This window comes from Dromaius novaehollandiae, chromosome 14, assembly GCF_036370855.1.
Source record: "Dromaius novaehollandiae isolate bDroNov1 chromosome 14, bDroNov1.hap1, whole genome shotgun sequence".
Taxonomy (NCBI): domain Eukaryota; kingdom Metazoa; phylum Chordata; class Aves; order Casuariiformes; family Dromaiidae; genus Dromaius; species Dromaius novaehollandiae.
This window is the reverse complement of record NC_088111.1, coordinates 8,876,092-8,887,649: the sequence shown is the minus strand read 5'-3', so window position 1 is coordinate 8,887,649 and position 11,558 is coordinate 8,876,092. Positions and strand designations below refer to the sequence as shown.

The window sequence follows — 11,558 nt, the reverse complement described above, 5'->3', positions numbered from 1 at the left end:
ATGCATGTACTTATATCCCCCCTCCCTTTGTAGAAGACCCCTCATAAACATACATGTTGGCCTATGCGCCATATTTAGAGTAAAGAGAAGGGAAGCATTATTGATGTGACTTTCTTTTAATTTGCCAAGAAATCTGCTCAGACAATTGTGCGTGGCACAGAGGAAAAATGTGGAAGCAGCCGGGTGAGAACAATCTCTGGTAGTCGGCCTCCTCTGCTTTTCCGCCTGTCTGAAAACTCTGGAGATGAAAGCATGAGCGATGTGGCATTTGACTCTTTACCCTGCTCACCTTCCTCAGCAACGCCTCACAGCCAGAAGATGGACATGCTTAGTGAGTGAACCTCATATGTAACTTCCTAATTCCTGAGCATTTGGCAATGACTCGTTTTATTTTTTTCAGTTTTAAACACCCAGCATGTTGAATTGAGTCCCGAATACTTGTCTTCCAAAGGATACTTGCCATTCATGTTTAAGCAGTAATAAAACTCATCTCTTTGAGATACTGCTGTGAAAAACTATGGTAAAAATAAGATTATGATATGTAGAGCTTTCTTCTCAAGCATGTTATTCTTAGAATACGAAGCAAATATTTTTCTTCCTAGATTGGCCTGTGTTCAATGAAGTAGATAACTTGGTTCACAAAGACTACGATCAGCTTGATAATCAAAGGGTGAGTGTCTTTCTGACAAAATGAGATCGCAGTTTCTTAATGAATGTAAAGGACTGCCAGTAGGCTTTGTTCAGTGAAGGTACATAAGGCTCTTTGTCTGCTTTCAGTGCTATAGGTCACATTACCTGCATGCATCTGTTGTTTTTCCTTTATTAGAAACATTTTGTTTTAAAACAGTCCTTTTTTTTTTCTCCTTATTTTTCCTTCAGAAATGTATTTGCATCTGGTGTATTTTAACAGATAACACAGTGTGTATCTGTTTACCTGCTTGCATGTTTTCTCTTTGGAGCTTGTGTCAACTTTTGTGGTGTGAAAGCTAAACAGAATCCCCATTGATTAGGGCTCTCTGAATACTGGTACTGTGGGCTGTCAGGGAACCTCCCCTGAGGAGACTACCAGAAGTATTCTAAGGACATTTTCCTACCCAAGGACCCTAGTTCCAGGGGCTACCAGTTATTGTTTTATCTTTTAACTGGCTACTGCTGAAGACTGAAAACTATATTAAGTGGACTCTTGGTCTGATCTTGTATGTGAGTCTTTGAATTCTAAGTATTTAAGAGGGAGCATGAGCTTGGACTGGGCCTTCTGGGTCATTAAGTCCCGTTCTGTCACAGGTTGCACAACTTAAAATCCTTTTCATCTTGTAAACGTATATATCTCATTGAAGCTAGCAGAAGATTTGTCCTGGGGGAAATACCCAGCTGAGATCTTTAGGAAGGACAGTGCTGATACTGTGTTGCGTTGTTCTTCGACAGGATTTTGAAAATGGTGGAGACAGCGGATATCCCAGTGAAAAGAGAAGCGAGCTAGAAGATCTGGATCATAGAGAGAGGGTAAGAACTTAATTCGGGGTTAGCAGTAGGTTGGACCTCTTGTTCATACTTGAAACAAATCCATAGAAAAATCTCATTTTTTATCCCTCTTGATCTAGACTGTGAATGGAGGAAATAGTTGGAAAGAAATTCCCACATGCTGCAAAATTACTTACTCATTTTGAAAATGTTAATGACACTTTTACAGGAAAAATACTATTTGTAATGGGGAATTTAATTTCAAATGTTAAATTTGATTGCATGCTGTTGGGTTTTTTGAAATGTTTTGTATTGCATTTGAGAACCATGCGTTATAACCAGCTTTTGTCGTACAGAATCCATGAATATGACTTACTTTCAGACTCTTTTACCGTCCCTACCTTCTGTGACTTTATATAACTTGAGATATCACAGAGCTCAATGTTATAGTCAGTTAATAATATGCAACTTTGGAATTCCTGTGGGTCAATTGGTTACTCCTTTAACATGCAAACTTTTAAGAAATGCTTCTTGACCTGAAGACCGTAACTGCATATTTGATTAGTAGATAGGAAAGAGAATACTACTTCCAAGGATGCTACTCCTTTTGTATTGAGAAATCACCTTTGAGGGGGGCAGTGTGTTTGTTGTAGAATATCTAGTTTACAGGATTAAAGCCTGGCTGTGCAATATTTTTTACCACGTCAGCACATGTTTTTAATATCAAAACATCACTGAGAGAAGAGAATCCAGTGGAAACTATTTTCATTATTGTTGCTATTAATTTTGCTGGATAGGAATAGTCCAGAGGGGTGACTGGCACGCATCAGTTGCTGTAAATTAAGTCATGCAAATCTTTACATTAACATAGGGCCATTCAAACAACAACCGAAGACACGAATCTGATGAAGACAGTTTGGGAAGCTCTGCAAGGGTAAATAAAGCAGCAATGTTCATAGACAATGAGTTTACCACTCTGCTCGTACTTTGTTCCACTCCTCTGCCATCTAACTTCACATCACAACATCAGATGTCAGTTTCCTTTCCTCTTCAACTGCAGAATAATATTTCTATTAATAATAACTTACCCCTTTATGTTCTTTTCTTTTTTGTTTTATCTTTATTTTTCAATTAAACAAACGTTATTATAAATAAATTGTCACCTCCATAAATGATCCCTAGTGTATATTAACAATTCTGCATGGGTTTCTCACTGCTTTATATTTGCAGGGAGAGGGGGTCTGCTTAGCTAGATGATAATTTCCTTATTGTGCTTTATTTATGGAATTGGGTCCTATACATGGTTGGATGACTTCTTTTTAAAACTTGCAGTGTTTGAAATGCATGATGATAGCTGTTTGCACTATGTATATTACTTGGGCTGGGGAAAAACAGACCTGCTTGTATGTGTTTAAAAAATACAGCTTCTGTGGTGATTAATTTCTGTGGCTAAAAACAATGCTCTTCTACAAGAAAAGAAAAAAAAAGTTTTGACAACAATGAGTAATTTCATTAAATGTGCTTCTCAGAATTTCCTTATAGTGATTACGTATTGACATTTCTGGAAATTGAAAGAGCTTTAACAGACTGAAGAGCCATACTGTGTTTCCTTTGTGTACCTCCAATGGCTTTCATTCTGATAGTGGTATTTTCAGCTAGTGTTTCCCATCTACCCATGATTTTTAAAAGTAGTTTATTATCATCTATATTGGACAGCTTGAGAAACACCAATATATGTATCTGTCCATCATCTTCTGAATTGTTACTGAGATGCTTTTCATTTTTCTAGAATTGCTGAATGTAAGCAGCATTAAAATTTTTATTTATTTATTTTTTAATTTGAAACACTGACCAGAAAAGTGTGGGTTTAATTTTATGTTTCTAGGTGGCCTCAGTGCTTGCAGTGTGACTCTTCAGGTGCTTACTTTCATATGTGCCAATCTTTTGGTTCAGGACTTAAAGGTGATGTTGGATACTTGATGTAGGGCATAGAAATGGAGAGCTTTACTCTTTTTTTTTTTTTTTTTTTTAAGTGAAGAATAGTAACCATTTATTCTGCTACGGATATGACTTTTGAAAGCAATATCTTAATTTACCATATTTACTAATAAGTAGTAGTAGTGATAGATTTTTTGATTTCTGAATGGCACTCTGTATAAATAGTTTGAGAACTTTTAATTTCAGATACAAATGGTAGTATATTCCCTATTTTAGGTCAGTGTGGAAAAATGGAATCTCTACAACTCTTCCAGAGTCCACATCCACAGACCCTCCTGTGTTGCTCAAGAAATTCAGAGGCTTAATGCATTAGAACTTGAAAAGAAAATTGGGAAGTCAATCCTTGGGAAGGTAGGATGAGTTTAATAATTCTGTTCTTTCTAGCTGGAAAGAAACATCTTGTATTGGTTACTTATATAGTGGTGTCTGTCTGCACTAGTTACTTGCACAGGCAAAAAGAAATATTATGCCTATAGCTTCGTGTCACTTGGTCATATTTTATAGAGGAAGTCTGAGCTCACTAACCCATGACTTCCCTGTGCTTTTGGACTTGCAACATCTGAGCTCTTTTGGGAAGGACTCTGCCGTTGATTAATCTGCCTTCCCAGAGGCATCAGGCAAAGAAGATAAAGTGCAGTAGATGCGATGTGCCTGACGCATATACTTTGCGTGTAGGCCTGGCTTTGCTCCTGATGAATGGTGGCATGGACCAGCTCTTTTTACCTCAAACTGCCCCCGACAATTCAAATGTGAATTAAGTTTCGGCTTATGCATGGGCTGGAGTCCACACTCAAAACACTGTGTAGGCCTTCCCAAACATCCTGAGAGCCTCAGATGATTTCCCTTGCTGTTTGAAAAGAAACTTGCCTTCCTTTGTGAGGAGGGGATCAAAATTCCAGTGCAAGTTTGGAATGAAACCCTGCTCCCCTTGAGGGTTCAGTGGTACCAGGATTTCACCTTGAATAAGAAAGAGACCTTCTTTGCTTTCTACGTTTCAGGTTAATTCCCTTCCTGTGTGAGCCCTTGCCCTACAGAAGGGTCTGTGAGCTAGAGTCACTGCGGTTTGTCTTCCTGGCTGGTGCCTTAGGAGACTGCAGACTGTGGTGCCACCTAGCCACGGTGCCTTTAGCTGCAGCTCTCTCCTGAAAGTCTCCACGGCCCCAGCAGATACGCCGGGACAGGCACACGCCTCCTAAGACCTGGTGCTCTGGTGTGGCAGCCTGCTGGGCACAGTTCAGGCCACACTGGTGTTGGGCAGCTCCTGTCTTGCTGAATTAGGTCTTTCTCGAGTAACCAAGTTTATAAAGCTGAACGTGCCTAAGCTTACAGAACTGGAGAGCCAGATGTTTATAAGCGTAAGCACTGTTTTTTGCCTGTTGGGTCTGTTAAGGCACAAGTCAGGCTCCAGGTCCCTGTGTTGTCAAGCTCGCCCTCTGCTCAGACTCAGTTTGCTCTGATGTGCATCTGTTGCCTTGCTTTGCCCTGTATAGTTCTCTGCAAAGCAGTGAGTTAGCTTTATGCCAGTAGTCACCTCAAAGAGCTATTTTTGTGTCTAAGAAAAATGTGGGCACACAGCTTTTGAGGAATTGGAGCTACACTTCATATGGGTGTATCTTTCCTGTACGATTGTGTTCTAGGTTCATTTGGCCATGGTTCGCTACCACGAAGCTGGGCGTTTCTGTGAGAAAGACAAGGAGTGGGATCAAGAGTCAGCTCTGTTTCACCTGGAGCACGCTGCAGACTGTGGGGAGCTGGAAGCCATCGCTGGGCTAGGACTCATGTGCTGCCAGCTGCCCCATCACATTCTTTCTGAGGTCACTCTAGAGGTAAATAGAAAGATCATAGAAAATCCAAAATCCAGAATTGTATTCCCTGAGAAGAAATAGCATAAGTATTGCAGGAAATAAGACAAAACGATAACCGTAGTTACGTGTTCTTCTGTAGCCACAGTATTAAACATTCCTCTTTGGGGAAAATAGGTGGCTTTGTAATTAAGGACTTGGACTAAGCACCAAAGAAGCTGCCTGTTCCTGGTTTTGCCAGAAAATCATTGCATAGCTTTAGGAAGTTTTTTAAAGTGATCTTTACTGTTTAGCCCCTCGGCTTCTTGTGGCTGGGCCTGCTTCTCAGATGTATTAAACACTTGCAACAGTTACTGATATGGAGAAACTGTGTTTACTGATAGAGGAAGGAAGGGATGGTTTTACTTAGAAACGACCATTTTAAAGGATTTATTTGTTTTACTAGGACACAAAGGAGAATAGAAGAAAAGGATTTGATTACTTACTGAGAGCAGCAGAAGCTGGAGATCGGCCTTCCATGATTCTAGTAGCAAGGGCATATGATACAGGTGTAAATCTTGGTTCAGACAGGTACTGTGCATGACTGGGTAACCTAACTTGGTGGTACTCCCACACAGAAAATAATACTCACTGCATGCTTTTCATTCATGTAAAGATCTGTTAATAATGCTGAGAAATGTTTTAGAGCTGTTTCAAATGTAGCCAGGTGTGAATGAGAGCAGAGTTTAGGTCATGATATATCAACACAGTTCTGCTGCTGAATATCTGCATGTGTATCTTATCCATCTGCATGTTTGAGTTTAGCCCTGATACCGAGACCGAGGTTGCACTGTGGTATACAGGTTTTTAGCTCTGAGGTGGATGATAAAACTTCCCTTGACTTCAATGGGAGTTACATCCTTTAAAATCCTGGGATGAGTGGAAAAAATGAACCCAAGAGGTTCTGTCTGAGATGTAGTATCCTAAAAATAATTGCAACGTATTCACAACTGCTATGCCTCCTCCTAAGTGATTTTTTGAAAGTACAGTTTTAAAAAAAAGTGAGGTTTTTTTTCCTAAATAAGTTGTGAAAGAACCTAAAGAACAGGACAAATAGATGAAGTTGTGAACTGATTATAGGCAAGACACAGTCAGATGGATGATGTATTTGTCACAGTTGTAGTCTTTCACTGCTTCTCCTAATAAAAATAGGAATGGAAATTTCACAGAAGCATGGTCTTAAAGTCAAGGATGTTACTTTTAACTAAGCATGATTTTAAGTTTTAAGACTCTGTGACTTAATTTCTGACTGACAAATAGATTGTAATTTGCTGGAAGGCTATGCAGTAAATTAGCTTGATTATTTTTACCATTTTAGGTGAGTTTTTAAAACAGGACAAATACTAATTTCTTAAAGTAACAAATATAACAGGTGATGATAGCGATTTTTCTTCTTTTGTATTGTGGCATGGCTTTGTTATTTACTTTTATTTTTTAGGTTTTGCCCATAAGAGTAAAGCCCTTGGCAATGGTGAAATTTAAAAATAACATTAGACTTCTACTTGCAATACATTGAGCATTCTCGAGATGAAAGTAGTTATTTTCAAAATATTAATGAAACAAGACTCTCTGCAACCTCAGATTGTGTCTGAATAAGTTATCTTCTCAAACAAATGCCAGACCAAAACCGTACAGTAACTAACAATGAAAGCTCAGGCTCTGGAGCTCAGCAGGACAGTTCAGTCTGACACGTTCTCATCTGTGATCGCTGTATAAAGTGATGCCAGCCTCATTTGGTGTAATGACCTGAGGCTACGGTGCAATTAGTGAGCCTCCATGAGAACACAAGGTTTTTTGGAGAGCTCCAGGGCTCTGAGGAGCTGGTGCAGAATTGAATCCTGAAGCTCCAATGCAAAGTATATTTGTTTCCCAAAGTAACTGTCTTCAAAAATTATTTTTAACTGCAGAGTGCAGGACTGGAAGGAGGCACTGCACTGGTACAATGCTGCACTGAACATGACTGACTATGATGAGGGAGGCGAATATGATGGCACTCAGGATGAGCCCCGGTATCTGCTCCTGGCCAGGGAAGCAGAGATGTTAATGACAGGAGGATTTCACTTGGACAAGGATCCACAGAAATCGGGTGAGTCCTTATTTTTGTTCCTGCAATCAGTAATCCTGCTTTTCGTCTCTTCTCCCCAACCTGTACCCCAAAAATACATTTCCTGGTTCAGCTGTTATAAAATATGTAGAGAGGGGTCAGTGTCCTGAGTTTGTAGACGAAGCTGCAGTGACCCCAGGTGATACATAATGCTGAAGACAGCGAAGAGGTTTTGCTGATGCCAGAGATAGTGGGTGGTGCCAGCTCCAATCCTGTGACGTGCTGAGTCCCTAGCAAGCAACCTTCACCCCCTGTGAGGCCACGGAACTGCAGGTTGCTGCTTGTATTTTGAGTTACAGCTGTAACTCTCAGGCCCTACACAACACTGTCTTAGCCATTATGTAATCTGCATGTCAGGAGCTAAAGTCTTACAGTCTTCTTGGGGGCTGTTACTGGCCAGTCATATTTATGATCCTTGTAAATATATTAAAGAGCCACACTATTGTCAGTCATATAACTTTGAGTTGGAGAGCAAAAGCCAGGTTCCCAGCTGAGGTAGCTCTGCTGATACTAGTAAAATACACAGTTCCACCCATTGATCCAGCCCTGTAATTTGACCTCAGTTTCTCTTTTCATGCTTTAATTGCTTCGGGTTAAAGAGATGGGTTTTTCTTTGCCAATGTGACTCTGATACTATTTCCTCCTGTAGGTGAGCTGTACACAGAAGCCGCAGAAGCAGCAACAGAAGCCATGAAAGGCAGACTGGCAAATCAGTACTACCAAAAAGCTGAAGAGGCTTGGGCAATGATGGAAGAATGACATTGCAGTTGTGCAGTTGCACTTGTATAAAAAATTTTTGTAGGCTTACTATGTTTGCCGCTAAAAAGATGTATTTTTATGTGCTGTTACCAGTTTGTTTTTCATATTTTAGTTTTCTAACTTTGAGGGAAGAAATCCAAATATAGGTAGTATGTAGGGAGCCATAGTGTACTTTTACCTATGTATTAAAATTGTAATACCAGCACAGTTGAGCTTTTATATTTTTTAACAGTTATGATTTGTTTGAGAAATATGAAGCTAATGTCTTTTTACATGGCACATGTCCAGCTTTTTACATAGCAAATGATCAGTGTGTTTACATTTCTCTTCTCCTCCCTAAATCCACATCATGTCTTCATTTTTGGTGTATCTCAAGTTTAGTTGTTATCCTTTGCATGTAAAACATGTATTTTCAATTTAAGCATGTAAAGCATGCAGCTACTCTTAATAAGTGGTCCCATTCTATCAAACTGGTGTCATTTGGCTCTGTTGATATTCTTCTCAAATCAATTCCAGCTTCTAATTTGGCACCCTGAATATTCAGGGTGGGATATGTGTTTTATTCATTACCAGCAGTGCATATCTTACGATCAGAACGTCACTAATGTTCCTGATGAGGTGAGGCATCTAGCTACCTCTCTCATTTCAGCATTTTGTACTATATAATAACCTAGCTGTATAAAATCATACTGATCTCATATTTGTCCCATGATGTACAGTAACAAGATCTGTAACATATTGGTAGTATGTAGTTATTTTTACAGTGACATCTCAATTTGCAGTGAAGCTGGATCCTCTCACTTAAATGAAAATTCCCTTTCACCATTTCTAGAGGAACATTTGAAAAGTCTAGAGAATGTTTATTCACGTATTTCTGTGTATAGAAAATAATTTATCTAGTCTAAATAACTTCATGTGTCTGATCTGCTGTCTCATGGTTCATGAAGTAACTTTGCATGATACTGTTTGATAGATTTGAGCTGATCAGTGAAGAACATACATAATAGTTTTATAAATTTCCAGATTATACCAGATAATTTATTAAATACTACCCTATGGTAGAAAGCTTATTTTCTGTGATATTAGACATTCATGTTCTGGAGTTTTGCACCTATATTTTAGCATCTTCTCTTACAGTTTACAGCTAAATTTCCTAAAAGACCTCTCCTCTTCACAAGAGACAGAGAATTGTTGTAAATGTCAGTTAAAGAAAAATATACTTTTGCTGGTTACAGGGAAAAAGCATTATTATCCCCAAACACTTGAATTTCCGTATCCTGTTTACATGCTCCTAAGCCAGTAATGGGAGGATAAATACACCATGGTGGTTGAATTATCATTGCACAGAGGTAAGTTTCTTCCAAATCCAGTATTATATTCCAAAGCCCCAGTGCCATCTATACAGTTGTTATAGAAGCTGGTCCTATTTCTTGGTCTTGGTTAACAGTAGTTTTCATTTCCTAATGAAGACAGAGTGTTTCTGCCTTCTTGGCCGTACAGTCCCTGAGGATGCAGATTGGCATGAGTAAAGGGGCAACCACTGTGGAGTGCTGAATGATTCAAAATGCTCGCCAGCCTCACTCTAGCAAAGCTGTTAGGTAATAAGCTAGGTACTAAAACGCTCAAATACTTTGGACCTAATATGCTGAAATTGAACCAGAATTTGCATGACCACAATTTAGGTGAATGCTTTAAGTGCCTATGCACAGTTCTGCTTTAGGTGCCTACAGCCCCTTTTGGATGTGGCCTTTTGCTCTTTCAATTCATACTCCTAAAATAACAGCTCTCGATGAAGGGTAAACGCACTCTTCATCTCCGAAGTCAACTCAGCAATCGCAGTGTTTTGTGCAGAACTGATACAGTGTAGGCACCGTAACATATACATGCAAAGGATTTATTTTCCCTGTATGGTGTTAATGCCAAGTCTTTGAGATTTTTCTGTGAGAAAGAAGCACGTGTAACAACCTCACCAGCCTTGTAGGGAGGAGAGGAGATTGAATGTGTCCATCCAAAATGTAAGTAAAGGACTTAAGAGTATAATTACTGAAACTCTTTGACATAGTTTAATTTGCTAATTTCTGTAGTTGCTAGAGTTGCTGACAGTTCTCTGTAGACCTGGTGTGTAAATGGGCTTACAGCTCTGAAAATATAATGATTCATACTTTTTTGTAAATGTTACTTTTTTAATGATGGAGACTGCCTTCTGTCATAAGGTGGTATCATATTATTTAGCTATACAATAAGTAGGAGTTTGAATGATTTAAAAATGAAACTGGTTTACAGAAATATGCATAACTTTATGATGCTCTTTTGAAGAGAGTATGTGTTTGTCAGACTTTTGGAATGATATTGCTATATGCTGTATTTTTAATGTATTCACAATGAACAAATAAAAATTATATTTTTAAAAAATGTGAAAATAAATCCGAGGCTCAGCCCTGCAGACCTCACCCAGGTGCAGCGTTCCTGGAGGCCAGTGGGAGCACTGCTTGGGTAAGGACAGCAAGGTGGAAGCTTGGCAGTGTGTCAGACATGCGAGCACTGATGGCTTGCACCACTTAGTCATGTCAGTCACTTCATCTGGTTTCATTCTGGCTGGCCAATAAAGCTTTTCTTTTTGACACTTTTTTCAATAGCGTTTTGGTCATTGCCTTTGGGGGTTTCTTTTTCGTCTGGCTTTTTCTATTTGACAAAGTTGAATCCTGCTATTGCAAGCTCCCAGAAATCCTCTGTGGTGGTGGTGTTATTCATCCCTGATCTCACGTACTTTCAACAGTCAGAACTAAATAACTGGGAGGAAATAGCTAGATGTGTACCGAGAAAATGTTTTCCTCAAGAAAACTAATGGTTGGTGTGATCTTTTATTTGCATTCAGTTGCAGCTGCAGTGCCTGTGACTGATACGGGATACAACCTAAGGACTGAAGTGCTCACTTGCAGGGCTGTTAGAGGCATCTTTATGCCTCCAATCTTTGCCTTGCCCTCAGGAAAACAAATAGCAAATATTTGACTTGGATGATTAGAGGTGGGAGAGTTCTTGTAATAGGTACAATATCTAATGATACACTGTCATTTTCAGTATGTTTATTCCTCCTTCTGTACAAGAACAAACTGTTCTGACACTAGCCCTTTTAAACTATTATAACTGGAGCCCTTACTGTTGCTTTTTTATTGCTTTAAGACAGATATAATTTATTTTATCTGTATAGTTTAAACAGTATGAAATCGTTCTATAGCGAAGACACTTTGCAATAATGGAACCTCCTAACACAAAAGCCCCAGTGGGGTCTCTTAAGCCAAATTCACTCCAGTGTCACTAAGATGAAAAGCAGTGATGTTTGGCCCTGCAAGGCTTTCCTTTAGCTATAGCTGGTGTCACCGAGAGTTGGAGCCTTT

The 11,558-nt window shown here is 39.3% G+C and overlaps 1 protein-coding gene across 3 annotated transcripts in view; it reads left to right on the top strand.

Annotated features, from left to right (window-relative positions):
• Positions 1-10,796, top strand: part of EEF2K (eukaryotic elongation factor 2 kinase) — a 32,720-nt gene extending 21,924 nt beyond the window's left edge. For all 3 annotated transcript variants that reach the window (XM_064520269.1, XM_064520267.1, XM_064520268.1), the window contains 9 exons: positions 130-331; positions 603-670; positions 1,426-1,503; positions 2,333-2,395; positions 3,676-3,810; positions 5,097-5,285; positions 5,707-5,831; positions 7,208-7,386; positions 8,054-10,796. In XM_064520269.1, the coding sequence (XP_064376339.1) occupies positions 130-331; positions 603-670; positions 1,426-1,503; positions 2,333-2,395; positions 3,676-3,810; positions 5,097-5,285; positions 5,707-5,831; positions 7,208-7,386; positions 8,054-8,163 (1,149 nt within the window). In that variant the 3' untranslated portion in view covers positions 8,164-10,796. The remainder of the gene's footprint in view (positions 1-129; positions 332-602; positions 671-1,425; positions 1,504-2,332; positions 2,396-3,675; positions 3,811-5,096; positions 5,286-5,706; positions 5,832-7,207; positions 7,387-8,053) is intronic.
• Positions 10,797-11,558: the final 762 nt, after the last annotated feature.